Source organism: Stegostoma tigrinum, chromosome 4 (genome assembly GCF_030684315.1).
Source record: "Stegostoma tigrinum isolate sSteTig4 chromosome 4, sSteTig4.hap1, whole genome shotgun sequence".
NCBI classification, from domain to species: domain Eukaryota; kingdom Metazoa; phylum Chordata; class Chondrichthyes; order Orectolobiformes; family Stegostomatidae; genus Stegostoma; species Stegostoma tigrinum.
The window spans coordinates 129,542,533-129,559,711 of NC_081357.1; the positions used below are offsets into that span (position 1 = coordinate 129,542,533).

At 40.6% G+C, this 17,179-nt stretch overlaps 1 protein-coding gene across 6 annotated transcripts in view; it reads right to left on the reverse strand.

Moving 5' to 3' along the window:
• dpysl5b (dihydropyrimidinase like 5b) overlaps positions 1-16,731 on the reverse strand; it is a 70,191-nt gene extending 53,460 nt beyond the window's left edge. For 5 of the 6 annotated variants that reach the window (XR_007247542.2, XR_007247541.2, XR_007247539.2 and 2 more), the window contains exons 1-2: positions 16,308-16,731; positions 1,141-1,299 (exon numbers count right to left, since the gene is read on the reverse strand). Coding sequence is in view for 2 of the 6 variants with exons in the window: in XM_048530734.2 (XP_048386691.1) it covers positions 1,141-1,299; positions 16,308-16,568 (420 nt within the window). In the remaining 4 variants the exon portion in view is untranslated. The remainder of the gene's footprint in view (positions 1-1,140; positions 1,300-16,307) is intronic. The other variant, XM_048530735.2, reaches the window with a different exon arrangement.
• Between the last annotated feature and the right edge of the window lie 448 nt (positions 16,732-17,179).

Consider the following 17,179-nt stretch of genomic DNA (forward strand, 5'->3'; position numbering starts at 1 on the left):
TTTAAGACCATGATATAGGAGCAGAAATTAGGTCACTCAGCCCATTCAGTCTCCTCTGTCATTCAATCATGGTTGATAAGTTTCTCAATTCCATTCTCCTGCTTTCTTCCTGAAACCTTCGATCCCTTTAACCATCAAGAATCTATCTCTGCCTTAAATATACTCAATGCCTGACCTCTACAGCCTTCTTTGGCAATAACTTCCACAGATTCACCACTGTGACTGAAGACATTTCTCCTCATCTAAGTTCTAAAGGGTCTTTTCTTTACTCTGAGGCTGTCCCCTTCGGTCTTAGTCTGGCCTGTTAACAGAAACCACTTCTCAATGTCCACTCTGTCCAGGCCATTGAGTATTCTGCAAGTTTCAATCAGATCTCCCCTCATCCTTCTAAATTCCATTCAGTATAGAACCAGAGTCCTCAAATGTTCCTCATATGTTAAGACATTCATTCCTTTAAGTTGTTGACCAGACCTATCCTTTTTCTAACTATTTAAAAACTAACAGAATTATGGTCACTGGTCCCAAAGTACTCTTTCAGAACACCTCAGTCATTGGCCTTATTTTCCAAGGGGAAGTCAAGTGTTGCCCCTTCTCTTGAGAACATTTTCTTGAATGCACTTAACAAATTCCTCCCAATCCAAGCATTTAACACTATGGCAGTCCCAGTCTATTGTTGTGAAGTTAAAATCCTCTATTATTACAACCCTATTGTTATTACAGCTATCAGCCACCTCCCTACATATTTCCTCCTCAATTTCCCGCTGACTATTGGGGTACCTATTGTATCCCCTTCTTATTTCCTGTTCCACCCATACAGCTTCATTGGATGCTTTCCCCAGGAATATCCTTGCTAAGTACAGCTGTGAAGTCTTCCCTAACCAAAAACTCAACTTGCCCTCCTTTTTTGCCTCCCCTTTTATCCTTCCTATAGCAGTGTACCCCAGAACTGATTAATATTCCTTATTAATTTTATTGTCACTTATTCTTATTTCTTTCTTGGAAGAAGTCTGCCTTTTTATTCCAATCCCAAGCTCTGTTATGCACCTTCAGCAGCAGTTCTGTTTCCCGAATTGAAAAGCCTAACAAACAACAGGTACAAAAATGTATCTGATAATTGTACGGACTGAAATACATCCCTACCTGTGGCCCCCACCAAGTTACACCAACATGAAGGCAGTAGTCACAACAGACCTTAGGATCTGCTAGGTCTCTGCACTTTTTAAAAGCTTCCAGAAGGGAATTCTCTTTATCTGGCAATGCATAGCCAATTATCGTTGTTGTTCCTCCAACCAGAGCTGCCTATGGAAGAAAAAGATAAAGTCAACATTACGCAGCACTTATTTTGGAAAATAAAACCAATGTATAAAATGTATTTAAGATTGGCATTTAAAATATGAAAATAAAATGCCTAGTATTAAGAACAAATCCATATATTTAATAACAATAAACTCTAATAGTTATTAATACAGACACCTGAAGATTTAGTTTTCTGCTATTGTTTGTTTATAATCTTTCAGATAAGTCTTGAAGAGATTACTTTAGTTATGATCTCCTCGTTGAATTATCAAAAGGAGGAGGATTGGGCATGATGGGCAACATTACTGCCAAACACTGATACATGCTCTTTATTAAAGATTTTGTTTTAACAAAAAAGTTAAATTATTCAGTAATTCAAAGTAAGCAAATATATTATAACATTTTTGCTGTGCTTTGGAAGAACAACAAGTATGTCAATATTTAGCAGCTTTGAAATAAAATATTACATCAGAAAGTAAATATTAGTCTGTGTTTTTCACTGAACAAATATTAACCAGTACAGCATAACCTCCAAGTCAGGAAGCATGAGTTCAAATCACAACTGCTCTAAAGGTGTGTAATGATGTTTTTTGACAGTATGGTTAAAAACAAACCTCCTTGTTTTCATACTATTAAACCTGTATTTGTAAAGGCCATGATTCGATATCCACTGATAGTTTCATTATTTATGCCGAGAGCTTCCAGTCACCTGTAAATCAACCCCAAATGTGTCTGTGCTTTGCATTATGTGTAATATTATATCCTTTCATTGATATTGCCTACCACTATTTTTTCTGATGAGACCTATAAACTATTTCAAAATGACTTACATAAACAAACAAACTAGATGGAAATACAAATTTATGCAAATTTCATGAATTATTCAAGTTTATAACTTTTGAAACGCTCAGAAATTCATCTGTCAAGGAATCAATTAAATTGAAATCAATATTAATTTTTTGCTTATAGAAGTAGTTATTTTGCAGAAAATCGATAACATTGCTGTATTAATAAATAGCAGTAATTGTAAGTGTTATTCAAAGAACTAGAACAAAAGCCAACATTTTTAATTTTGAGGCAGGAACTAAATTATTTAAAATGACCCTTTAAGATACATTTTTAACGACTACCTATTATCTACAAATATTACATCAATTGATTTTCTTGCAATTTTACAAATTTAAATGGTTATGTGCCATCTTGGATGTCTTAGGCAAACTGGCTGTTTACGTGTATCCTGATCTAATGGCCCCAGTTGTAATGGGCTAATGCCATATTAATGTTAGTAGTGAACAAGTCAGATCCCAGACAAGAAACTGGCTGGGTAGATTTATTTTTATGCTGCTAGGTCTGCTGAGCTTTTCCAGCAATTTGTATTTTTGTCTGATTTACAGCATCCTCTTCTTTTGGATTTTTAAAGTTTTTTTAATGTTCACTACTGAAGTGATATTCTACAAAAGAAAGACAAAATGCTACAATCTTTGCTTTAGTAATAAAAATAAGTTTATTGTAACAGAAATTAAGATAAAGAAGAAAAAACAAACCTCGACACACAGATAATGGGAGCTGCTGATGCTGGAGAATCTGAGATAACGAAGTGTGAAGCTGGATAAACACAGCAGGCCAAGCAGCATCTTAGGAGCACACAAGTTGATGTTTCGGGCCTAGACCCTTCATCAGAAAAAGGGGACGGGGAGAGGGTTCTGAAAAAAATAGGGAGAGAGGGGGAGGATTACAGGATAGTTGCAGTGTGAGAGAAATCCCCTGAGGTTGGTCTGGAGGGAGGAGGGTAACTTCTTCAGGTTAGGCATCCTGGAAGAGGCTTCACAGTGAGATTAAAATTGTGATCAGAGATAATGGGAACTGCAGATACTGGAGAAACTCGCCTGTAATCCTCCCCCTCTCTCCCTATTTATTTCACAACCCTCTCCCCATCCCCCTTTTCTGATGAAGTGTCTAGGCCCGAAACGTCAGCTTTTGTGCTCCTAAGATGCTGCTTGGCCTGCTGTGTTCATCCAGCTTCACACTTTGTTATCTCGACACACAGATGACAAATTCGAAGATTTTTAAACAGTAAATGAGATGCTGAATCTTTGGATTCATAAATAAATAAAGCAGATTAGGATTTGTCAATAAATTAAACAGATTTGCAACAAACATTGCTGTAAAAACTGGAAAGTATTAAACAACAACATGTATTTAAATTAAGATTTGTATTATCAAGACAGTTTTCCTGTTAAACTTCATATAAAAGCTTAATTTGTACCAAGACAAATGTAACTGCACAATTAATGAATATTTGTTGTCCTGTCAAACATACTGAAATGCTCAAAGCAGTTTCTATATGTAAAACAGTAAGCACAATACGTATAAGGTAATACGTAGTAAGTAACAATACATATAAGATTGACAGGATCCAAAGGCCCCTTCAACATGATGCTACTATTCACACTATATTTCCCTTTGGGCCCTACCCAACATTCCTCACTGAACCAATAGCAAACAACAGAAGGACTGGGTGTTTATTCGAATGAACTGTGGGACTTGACTGATACAAAGCAGTTTTTAAACTATTCATAGAACATAGAACATTACTGCACAGTACAGGCCCTTTGGCCCTCGATGTTGTGCTGACCTGTCATACCGATCTGAAGCCCATCTAACCTACACTATTCCATGTACGTCCATATGCTTGTCCAATGACGACTTAAATGTACCGAAAGTTGGTAAATCTACTACCGTTGCAGGCAAAGCGTTCCATTCCCTTACTACTCTCTGTGTAAAGAAACCACCTCTGACATTTGTCCTATATCTTTCACCCCTCAATTTAAAGCTATGCCCTCTCGTGCTCGCCGTCACCATCCTAGGAAAAAGGGTCTCCCTATCCACCCTATCTAACCCTCTGATTATTTTATATGTCTCAATTAAGTCACCTCTCAGTCACTTAATTTAAGGTATTTTAATTGCTGCCATAATACAGTTATTTATAGTGCTCTGAAAATGTAAGGTTTCCTTTTCAACTTTTGAAATTAAAAAAGCCGAACATGCGTTTGTTATTTTTTTAAAATGTACCGAATAAGGTATTTATGCCCTCTAGTGTAATCCTCAAAGCAGATCACAATGTGTTTTTTTTTGCTTTTCATTTAAGGATGGATCAAAATGTTGCACAATAACGTATACAATAACATGAAATGATTAACATGTCAATTCCCTGATAATTTTCAATTCTCCTTAAAAAATTTTTAAATAGCCTTCATTAATGATTAAGATGCTGCACTTATTATTTTAGTTTGATCAGACTTTAGTGTACTCTGTACTTGCAGCCATGAGCCATTGGTGTCAGAATTTAACTGCTTCAATTTTGTCATAGATTAGTGTATTATTATTTCTTTAAAACTGCTCACAAAAATGCTAATGAAAAGATTATGTGGACAAAAATAAAGCAATAAAACGTTTATTGCAGCCAATTATTGCATCTGCTGGAATCTGTACCAAAAACAACAAATGCTGGAACTCAGCAGGTCGGGCAACATCCATGGAGAATTAGCAAGCTAATATTGAGTCTATATGACTCATCAGAGCTGAAGTTTTGTTCACTGGTTAGTGTTATTGCAGGTGAAATAAGCACCAACTCCGGAAAAGAATATGAAATTATAGCTCAGATTGGATGCGTGCACAATGTCTTTCACTTCAATTTGTAAAATCCCATCATCTCATCTGGCGAGAGTCGTTTAGAACGTCTGCCACCAGTCAAAGGGCAAAACATTCAGCACCATTTATCGGACAGCTCCCTGAGCTTTATTAGTCTTTTAATAAAATACAGAATTAGGCCTGTTTTTAAAACAACAACCAAAGCAGTCATGTGAACAACTTCACAGCTCCGACTGATTTTAAATCTTTCCAAAAAAAATTTGGCGCTAACTAGGAATGGGCATTTGCTTACAGAAAGGGCAGCACGGTGGCTCAGTGATTAGCATGCAGCCTCACAGCACAAGGAACTCGGGTTCGATTCCAGCCTCGGGCGACTGCCTGTGCAGAGTTTGCACATTCTCCCTGTGTCTGCGTGGGTTTCCTCCGGGTGCTCCGGTTTCCTCCCACAGTCCAAAGATGTGCAGGTTAGGTGGATTGGCCATGCTAAATTGCCCATAGTGTTCAGGAGTGTGTGGGTTATAGGGGGATGGGTCTGGATGGGATGCTTCAAGGGGCGGTGTGGACTTGTTGGGCCGAAGGGCCTGTTCCCACACTGTAGGGAATCGAATCGAATCTAATCTAAATTGCCCGAAATGGGGCCTCAAGGGCCAGAGTACTGCATGCAGACCGGCTGCCCGCATTCTAATCCCGCCTCGGGCATAATTGTCGAAAACAGAATAGGGGTGGAATCCCTGAATAAGGTCCCGCCCTCCATCTTTAGAGGGTTTACGAGACAGCAAAACCCAAAAAGTGTTATTTTTCTCATTATCACTCAACTATCGATGTGAATGAAATATAAGCACCTCGTCAGTTACACAGTGAGCCGTTTCTACCTGCAGCTATGTGCTGCATTTCCTGTTAACAAAACCCGCATTTCTACTAGAACTTAAATCTGTCTAATTGTGCAAATACTTCACTATATTTACTGGATCTTGTGTAACACTTATGCCCTGTATTTTTTGGTTCTCTTCAAGCCAGTCCTAGAAACAGTTTATTGGATACATGCCCAACTTGATCTCCTGAAAATATGGTAAAAAGTTCAACATACTCTAAATTCAAGCACAAGCTGGTAGAGTCTCTCAGGTCTGAATCTCTCAGAACCACACTGACTGAATCCCTTTTCTACCCATCCATTCCACAAGTCTACATATTGCATTAGTCTCTGAACAGGTTCTAAGATGTGATCAATCTTCCTGTTAATTCTTATTTTGAGATAATCTAAGTACTGCAGATGTAGGAAATCTGAAATGAATAGAAAAGCTCAGCCGGTCTTGCAATGTTTGTGAAGAGAGAAACAGTTAACACTGAGTCTAATATGACTAATGTTCAGATGTCTTATCCCTAGTATAAGTCATACATAAGCGGGTCTGAGAAATTACACCTCAGTTAATAGGTCAACATTGTGGAAGTTGGAGATTAAATACGTTTTCTTTAAAAATTGATGTATTGGAGCTTCCAAGATCCGGAGGGAGGAGGGTTGGAGCTGGGCTCATTTTATGAGAGTTCTAGCCTCAGATTTACATTTGGGGATGCGATGGTCTAGTGGTATTATTGTTGGACTGTTAATCCAGAGACCCAGATAATGTTATTGGGGCAGGGGTTCAAATCCCACCATGGCAGATGGTAGAATTTGAATCCAGTAAATATCTGGGATTAAGAGTCCAATGGTGACTGTGAATCTGTTGTTGATTGTTACGGGAAAAAAACCTATCTAGTTCACTAATGTCCTTTAGGGAAGGAAACTGGCATCCTGACCTGGCCTATGTGTGACTCCAGACCACAGTAATGTGGTTGACTCTCAACTGCCCTTTGGCCAATTAGTGGTGGGCAATAAATGCTGCCTAGTTAGCAACACCCTCATTCCGTGAATTTAAAAAAAAATTCAAACATTAATATAACACACAAGGAAACCTATTTATAGTTGCACACAATACCGCTCTGGCACTTTCGCCTAATTTTTACTACTGTCACTCTAACTGTTCCCAAGATCTTTGGTTTTAACTGCTCACTAAAACTCACCAATAACAGAATCCCAAATTAATTTTCAAATAGAATTATTTTTGATAAACAAACCAGTCTCTACCAATATTTTTCATTATCCTCCTTAAGGTAGAAACTTGTGTAACTTCCAGAGAAATTCAAATTCAAATTCAAAATCATACAACAATTAATGGCCAGACACTGATTTGCTGAGGACAAAAATGCTTTATAAACCACTACCTTTCAGAGATACCTGCAGTAAAATACACATTATTTAGAATATCACAGATATTAACTGGATCACTGATATGCTGTTAATTACCTCACCATTATGGTTTCTTGAAAACAAAAGCTGAAGCTCTGTCACATTTCCAGGCAATATATGCTGAAATTTACTACACTGGATGAGGACATCAGATTGATAATTAACACACCTATCTTAATCAAGAATACTAACATTCACCAAAACAAAATTCAACTTATACAAAACCAAGGAGGTGAAATTCTTTCATTTATTCAGTTGTTAACTTTTTCATTTGCTGAAGGATTACCTCCTCTCACAATAGGAGACAGCTGACAGCTGTTTGAATTAGCATAATAGAAAGTGACAGTTTGTTAACAAACAACCTGAAACCTTTGAGTGTTCTAATGCAGTGGTGCTGTTCCTACCTCTGGGCCAAAACGTCTGGGTTAAAGTGTCACCTTACAATGTGCTGATCACTAAGCTGTGTCATAATGAGCGAAAACAGGTTATTTGTAAAAGAAAAACCAGGAAGCTGATAAAATAGTGCAACATTCTCTCATTTACTTACAAATAATTTTTCTTCTCTGCTAGCATCAAATAACATTTCTACAGAGATATTGTTTTATCAGTCCATAATCATTTTACTGAAGTGACAAACTCCCCCAAATTTCCTACTTGCTTTACCCAGTAAACTTAAAAACTACAGGGACAACATGTTTCGCTGCACAATTAACCGGTGCAACATGCCTCAGACTTAACTTGAAGTAATTATCGGAGCACCTGCATCCACTGTTTCGATTTTTTAAACAGCATGTAAAATAAAACAATGGAGCTGTAGATATGCAACAAAGTGGCAAAAGTGATCCTTTAAAATCTCTGCTATTATAAGGGGCAATATGAATAAATCAGTTATTTACCTGCTGTGAATGAAGAGTTGGAGTATCAACTTGTTGCTCTTGGTAAACTTAGCAGCCGGGCAGGGGATGGGAGTGGTGGTAATTCTGGCAATCTCTAGTGCAGACAAACCCTTTCTTTGACAACACATTTTTAACACATCCTCATTATACCAACAATTTACCTAATTGGAATCAGCCACTGTCAAGAAGTGCCGTCAAATAACCAATTCATATCTTTTCACTCTGGGTTTGTACAGACACAGCATGTAATGGTGAGGCATGGGGTGAGGTCCTCACTTGACTTCTCACTAAAAGAAAACAATATCAATCTCAGCTGCCTTGACAAGAAGGGAAAGATCCAAGATCTATTCATCCCTGCATTCCCCAGTGATTAGTTTGGAGCAATATTGACGGTGAAGCAGATCAAAAGAAAACAAAATAAAGGTGGTTAGATCTTAACTGCTGTAAATTTGCCCTATTAGAAATATAACGTTTTAATTCTAAGCTGGAAGCCAAAATAAGCATAATATTTATTCTCATTCCACTCTTGAAAGATTTTCTTTGATGTCTAGGCCAAGTCAACTGATAGAATTATGACATCTGTGTGACTAATACAGAAGGGTAGTGCACTTGTAACATTCAAATAAAAGCAAAATACTGCTGATACTGGAAATCCAAAATAAAAATATATGTTGGAGAAACTCAGGGGGTGTGGCATCATCTGTATTGAGAGAAATGGACCATAAGACATAGGAGTGGAAGTAAGGCCATTCAGACCATCGAGTCCACTCCGCCATTTAATCATGGCTGATGGGCATTTCAACTCCACTTCCCTGCACTCTCCCCGTAGCCCTTGGTTCCTTGTGAGATCAAGAATTTATCAATCTCTGCCTTGAAGACATTTAACGTCCCGGCCTCCACTGAGCTCTGTGGCAATGAATTCCACAGGCCCACCACTCTCTGGCTGGAGAAATGTCTCCTCATTTCCGTTTTAAATTTACCCCTCTAATTCTAAGGCTGTGCCCACGGGTCCTAGTCACCCCATCTAACGGAAACAACTTCCCAGCGTCCACCATTTCTAAGCCATACATTATCTTGTAAGTTTCTATTAGATCTCCCCTCAACCTTCTAAACTCTAATGAATACAATCCCAGGATCCTCAGCCGTTCATCACACATTTAACCAACTTTTCCAGGGATCATCCGTGTGAATCTCCGCTGGAAACGCTCCAATGCCAGTATGTCATTCCTGAGGTGTGGGGCCCAAAATTGGACATAGTATTCTAAATGGGGCCTAACTAGAGTTTTATAAAGTCTCAGAAGCACATCACTGCTTTTATATTCCAAATGAAGACATACAGACTTCAAATGTTAACTCTGTTTTTTCAGTCTGGCTCTGAGTTTTAGCAGCAACGTTTATTTTTGTTTCAGCTTTCCAGCATCCACATTTAATTTAGAGTTTCTCTAGTTTATCAGTTTATCAGCAAATAAGTAATGTCATTAGTGGAATGAAAACAGTTTTCCAGAATCAAAGAGATGTCTCAAACAGAATCTCAGGTGAAAATACAATTCTGTACCAATCTATTGTATTTGAAGATAAAATATAATGATATCGACTGATGGGAAATAAGCTTATTGTGATTTTAGCCAGTATAGAAACAGACATGAGAAATATATTAACAAAGTTAATTGATTTTCTGTGCCTGAATAAGGTTATTTCCTATTCATCAAACAATTCACAAATTTATTTTAAAAAGCTGGTAATTTGGTGATTGTCTATTCTTATGTGAAAACCGAAGATGAATACCTTTGGCAAGGGGAAAAGTGTGCCTAATCCAGTTCAATTTACTGTTGTACAATACACTTGATTGACCTTACCTTGTTCCCGTCACGACCATGAGTAAGAAGAAAATCAGGATTATATACTAACATTACACAGCCCAAAAATTTTCCCCATACAACATAAATGCTCTGATAAGCTGAATAAACTTGACAATTTCTTATGCCCACTATCGACCTTTACTGAAATCCTCAGTGACAAAACTGACAGAAACCAGCAATTTAGTAGAGTTTGTGCATTTGTGCTCCACTAAATTGTTACAAGGAGTGGAAAAACTCAAAAAAGATCAAGTGTAAACTGTGCATCATGATGGTATCATAATCCAATTAAGAAGGATACTAATATCCTGGGTGGGAAATTTGCTAGTGCTATTCGGGTGGATTTAAACTAGCTCAGAAGGGGGATGGGAAACTGAGGTGTAGTCCTAGTACACAGGAGGATGAGCACAGGGAGGACATGGACAGGGCCTCACTGTCACAGGAGTGTGCTGGCAGACAGCAAGCTGGATTGAAGTGTGTCTACTTTAACGCCAGGAGTATCCGGAATAAGGTAGGTGAGCTTGCAGCTTGGATAGGTACCTGGGACTTTGATATTGTGGCCATTTCGGAGACATGGATAGAGCAGGGTCAGGAATGGATGTTGCAGGTTCCAGGCTTTAGATATTTCATTAAGGTCACGGAAGGTGGTAAAAGAGGGGGAGGTGTGGCTTTGTTGGTCAAGGACAGTATAACGGTGGCTGAAAGGACTTTTGATGAGGACTCGTCTACTGAGGTGTTATGGGCTGAGGTTGCCGAGGAAGGTTTATCGACTGAGTCAGTATGGGTGGGAGTTAGGAACAGCAAGGGAGCAGTCACCTCATTGGGGGTTTTCTACAGACCCTCAAATAGCAGTAGGGAGATCGAAGGCTGGCAGATTGTTGAAAAGTGCAAACGTAGCAGGGTTGTTGTTATGGGTGACTTCAACTTTCCCAATATTAATTGGAACCTCCTTAGTGCCGATGGTTTGGATGGAGCCATTTTGTCAGGTGTGTTCAGAAGGGTTTCCTTACTCAGTATGTGGACAGGCCGATGAGGGGGAAGGCCATTTTGGATTTGGTGCGTGGCAATGAGACAGGACAGGTGTCAGAACTCGCGGTGGGAGAACACTTTGGCGACAGTGACCACAACAGCGTCACATTTACCATAGCCATGGAGAGGGAAAGCAGCAGTTACCAGGGGAAGATATTTAACTGGGGAAAAGGAAACTATGATGCTGTCAGGCAGGAGTTGGGAAGTACAGATTGGGAGCAATTGTTCCACAGAAAGGGCACAACAGGCATGTGGAGACTGTTTAAGGGGCAGTTGTTGCGAGTGATGCATAAATTTGTTCCTCTGAGACAGGTAAGAAGGGGTAAGATTAAGGAGCCTTGGATGATGGGAACAGAGGTGTTTCTCGTCAAAAAGAAAAAGGCAGCTTACGTAAGGTGGAGGAAGCAAGGGTCCAGCACAGCTTTAGAGGATTACAGGCTTGCTCAGAAGGAGCTCAAAAGTGGACTGAGGAGGGCCAGGAGGGGGCATGGAAAAGGCTTGGCAGGAAGGATTAGGGAGAACCCGAAGGCATTTTACTCATATGTGAGGAATAAGAGAATGATCAGGGAGAAGGTAGGGCCGATCAGGGATAGCGTAGGGAACTTGTGCGTGGAGTCTGAGCAGGTAGGGGAAGCCCTAAATGAGTTTTTTGCTTCGGTTTTCACTAAGGAAAGGGACCTTGTTGTGAATGAGAACTTTGAGGAGCAGGAAAACAGGCTTGAACAGATCAAGATTGAGGAAGTTGATGTGCTGGAAATTTTGGCAAACATTAAAATTGATAAGTCCCCAGGGCCAGACCAGATTTATCCTAGGTTGTTCCGGGAAGCGAGAAAGGAGGTTGCTAAGCCGCTGGCGAAGATCTTTGCTTCCTCACTCTCCACGGGAGTCATACCGGAAGATTGGAGGGAGGCAAATGTTGTTCCTCTTTTCAAGAAAGGGAATACGGAAATCCCTGGAAATTACAGACTAGTCAGTCTTACGTCTGTGGTCAGCACGGTTTTGGAAAGAATTCTGAGGGATAGGATTTATGACCATTTGGAAAAGCATAGCGTGATTAAAGAGCATGGCTTTATGAGGGGCAGGTCATGCCTTACAAATCTTACTGAGTTCTTTGAGGAAGTCACAAGACAACGAGGGTCAAGCAGTGGATGGATTTCAGCAAGGCATTTGATAAGGTTCCCCACGGCAGGCTCATTCATAAAGTCAGGAGGTATGGGATACAGGGTGATTTGGCTGTCTGGATTCAGAATTGGTAGGCTGACAGGAGGCAGAGAGTGGTTGTAGGTGGTAAGTATTCTGCCTGGAGGTCAGTGCTGAGTGGTGTCCCGCAGGGCTCTGTTCTTGGGCCTCTGCTCTTTGTAGTTTTTATAAATGACTTGGATGAGGAGCTTGAGGGGTGGGTAGTATGTTTGATGAAGACACAAAGGTTGGGGGTGCCGTTGATAGTATCAAGGGCTATTGCAGGCTTCAGCGAGACAGTGACAGAATGCAGAGCTGGGCTGATAAATGGCAGATGGAGTTCAACCTGAATAAATGCGAAGTGATAGATTTTGGAAGGTCGAACTTAAATGCTGAATATAGGATTAAAGGCAGGATTCTCGGCAGTGTGGAGGAACAGCGGGATCTTGGTGTTCAAGTGCATAGCTCCCTCAAAGTTGCCACCCAAGTGGATAAGGTTTTTAAGAAAGCATATGGTGTTTTGGCTTTCATTAACAGGGGGATCGAGTTTAAGAGCTGCGAGGTTATGCTGCAGCTCTACAAAACCCTGGTGAGACCACACTTGGAATACTGTGTCCAGTTCTGGTCGCCCTATTATAGGAAAGATGTGGAGGCTTTGGAGGTTTACCGGAATGCTGCCTGGACTGGAGGGCTTGTCTTACGAGGAGAGGTTGACTGAGCGCGGACTTTTCTCTCTGGAGAGAAGGAGGGAGAGAGGTGACCTGGTCGAGGTGTACAAGGTAATGAGGGGCATGGATAGAGTCGATAGCCAGAGGCATTTCCCCAGGGCAGGATTGACTGCCACGAGGGGTCATAGTTTTAAGGTGTTAGGAGGAAGGTATAGAGGTGTCAGAGGGAGGTTCTTCACCCAGAGAGTTGTGAGCACATGGAATACTTTGCCAGTGGAAGTCGTGGAAGTAGAGTCATTAGTGGCATTTAAGCGACTGCTGGATATGCACATGGACAGCAGTGAATTGAGGGGAGTGTAGGTTAGGTTATTTTATTTTTGAATTAGGATTATTCCACAGCACAACATTGTGAGCCGAAGGGCCTGTACTGTGCTGTACTTTTCTGTGTTCTATGTTCTATGGCACTGCAGTCCTGTTTAGCATTTATTGTACCTTCTGGCAGTCTGTTTCAAAGCAGACATAAAAATATTATGAACACAGCAGGCCAAGCAGCATCTTCGGAGCAGGAAAACTGACGTTTTGAGCCAAGACTCTTCATCAGAGGTCTAGGCCCGAAACATCAGCTTTCCTGCTCCTAAGATGCTGCTTGGCCTGCGGTGTTCATCCAGCTCTACACCTCGTTATCTCAGATTCTCCAGCATCTGCAGTTCCTATTATCTCTGATAAAAATATTATGATTTGATTGTGTTGCCTACAAGACCTTTTCATGAATGTTGTTCGATAATATTAATGCCAATGTGCTCAAATCAATACTGTTACCATTAAATGAGGCAATGAGTTGTAAAACATTTTTCCAACAATAACACCCACTTTGAAAAGTAGCATTTGGCTAGGGGAATTTCATGCTCTGGTTGGCAGACAGATCCTGGTCGAGCTACCGAACTGTGACAATGTGGCAAAATAAAACAGCTGGCTGATATTTATCCATCTCATATCTGCAAATGCATACCAGATCACTTTGTTGCAAAACAATCTTTTGGGAACACGAGATTACAAGTGAACTGTGCTATTTCTGACATTTCAATAACTGTACATCCTACAGTTTCTGCTCCCTACCATAAAAAAAATGAACAAACCTGACATTCAACAACATAAACAAGTGACCGGCTGAACAGAGATCTGAAACAAATGTGCTTGATTAAATTGTTTTAAAGTACTTTATCACTTTACTCACAAAAAACTGAACTGGAAAAGCCCAAATTTACAATTGTTAGATTATTCAAACAAGTAAAAGCTCAAGCCTTGGTTATCTCAATAAAACTTGTTGCCAAGATGAATTTTAAAAAGTCAGAACACTTAAAATAGCTAAGATCAGTACAACACTCAGCTCATGCTGAACCTGAATGTATGTTTTGCAACAAAATGAACTGGCATGATTCCTTCATTAGATAATATGAAAATAGTTTTGCTGAGAATTCTTTACCCTCAGGCAAAAATAAGTTGGGAAGGGGGAAGAAGTGGAGATCAATCCATGTCACATTAATAATATCCTGAGATAACATCACAGTCAGTTGTCAATTACTAGAAAATAGAAGGGGCTACATTCCATCAGAAATAATTCTGACAGTCGTTGTTAGGTTTGCTGATGATTAACATGTACTAAATGACTGAGCTCATGATAGAGCATCTTCAATTGAACTCTTCACTGCTTTCCCTAATTATCATTATTAAAAATAAACTGAATCATATAAGTCTTTATATGGTAAAAGTTGCACAAATCTATCAACATTTTCCCTCACGAGTAATACGAAAACCAACCCACACTACACAATGTATCCTTGGTCATTTATACTCTAGTATAGTTGCATCAGTTGCATACTGATCAGAAATGTAAAGGCTTGTCTAATTTCCCTGCTACATCCTTCACTGGGAAGGTAAATTAGACAAGGTATGTATGGGCTACAAATTTCCAGCTGAAGCTGAATGTTTTACCCACAATTTTGATGCAACAATTTACAATCCGGAACTTACAATCTAATATGACTGTTTGAGAGTTGACTATCAGGACTGCTTGACACTCAAATTAAATTGCCATTGTTGAGCGATAAATAATTTAAACACTATGAGTATTTTATCAGATGGGCTGAAGAAGAGCACTACAGCTCTGCAATTTGCTGTGAAAATCTGTACTAATTCTAACAAGTGTGTTTCCTGATAGTTTATCAAAGTTGAACTGTTGGTGTACTTGTGCAAGTTGTACTTTGACAAAAAGAAATTTTAAAAATGCAAAAAAAAGCTTATATATACACACTAGATAAACAATATCTCCCAAATAGGACATGAAACAGATACTTGTACATGCTTAGCCTTTATATTTTGTTTCAATGTCATCACAATCATGTTATTATCTGAAGTTTTTCCTAACATTGTAAAGTATTTCAAAACAAATTAAACTCAAATGGATAATTCTCATTTCTACTAATAATATGCATATTCAAAGATCCCAACATTTACTACTAACCAAAAGAAACTGTCCCAGATTAAAATAAAGTGCAACAAATAATGCTCTTCGTCATGATCTTGTCCTTCATAAGGAAATCATAGATGGGGATCAGAACATTATAAATATCCATCTCACTTCATCCATCTAAAAGTAATAATGTCTTTGTTAAAAAATCAACAGATGATACAAACTCGTTATGACGAGTCCATGAGATAAAAGAATGACTTTGCAGTACAAAAACAAAATGCTCCCCAACAGCCAAACCAAAAACTAGTCGCATAAGTAATGTGACTCTTGACAAACGGTTCCTCGTAATTTATAATAAATGCAAAAATCGTTCAAGTTGACGTTATGCAAACACACAAAAGATAAGAAGATGGCAGTTATATTAATGAGATGCCAATATAAACGAGCCTTTCAGGAATACAGCTTTGCTTTCCTATGCTCAGCGCTTTACAAACTTGTGATCTTTCCCAATCAGGTTTAGACTTCAATCCGAAATCAACAGTGTCAGAGTGGTCTTCGTGAGGAAAGAAACATTGTTCACATCCTCTCTTACTGCAATACATACGTGGCATTCTCACCCCCGTGCACTCTTACCCAATTCATCCACCTCCCTTCAGCATTGTCATGCTGCTGATTCCTCAATCCACCTGCCTCCCTTTGCTTTCTGCACACCTACAGCTGCCTTGTCGCCCCCCACAAGCATCACTGACTGATGAACTGGAGCCGGCTCCACCCAGACCCTGGTGAAATCAACAACAGGATCCGGCTAACAAAGGGACTGGTGGCTTCGAACGGACAGCCGGCCGCCAAAGGGCCGAGCCGGTGCCTGCGCATCCCCGAGTTTGGTGGACCCCATCACCATATCCCCCCTCCCCCCGGGATCCGGCCTGCTGTGGGTGGGAGCAGGGTGCTGTGAAGACAATGGCCACGCGGCCTTACCTTGGTGCCATGGTAGTAGTCATCCACCGAGGTGGCGTTCATGAAGGTCTCCTGGAAATGGGTGCTGGTGTCGATGCCGCCCGGCATGACCAGCTTGCCGGTCGCGTCGATGACTTTGGCCCCGCCGGGGATCATGAGCTCCCGGCCGACCAGCTGCACGACGCCGTTCTCGATGTAGACGTCGGCCTCCTGGGTGCAGTCGTCGTTGACCACCCGGCCCCCCTTGATGAGGGTCCGTAGGGCGCTGGCGCTCGCGTGCATTGTTCTCCGGCAAGTCTCTTCCCTCTCCCGCAGTAAATACAACCTGCCCTCAGCCGGTGAGTATTCGGCAGCAGGGTACGTACCGGTCTTTTCTCACCGAGCCCTCCCCACCGGTCCCAGAGGCTGTCCGTCCTCGCGCTGCCCGCGACCGTTGGCAAGTGCCAGCCCCTGGATCGCGCGATTGTCAGCCCTCAGCCAATCAGAGAGAGGTAGGGGAGACGGGCGGACAGCGCAGCGCGGTGGAGCCTGGGAGTTGTAGTCTCCGCCCCCCTGGCGCTGCCCTCTGGCGGACAGAGGAGCAGCCAGCCCACAGACTCCAACTCCCGGCGCTCCTCGAGCCCCTTTGGCGTGGTCCTGGAATCTAGTCTGGTATCAGGTCCAGTAGCGCCCAGCATTGTTACAAACCCATCCTCACTGTGCTATAATAACGCTGACGTTTACTTTGAATAATTGCACAAATCAACAACGAAATAATGCAAAACTAACCGGAAAAGTTTTATTTTTCTCCTCAAATAGTTTAATGTGACTTTAAGGCGAAATTTATTCTCCAATGTAATGTATCACCATTCCTCCACGTTGTACACTAATCGATGATTTTCAGTTGTTGACTT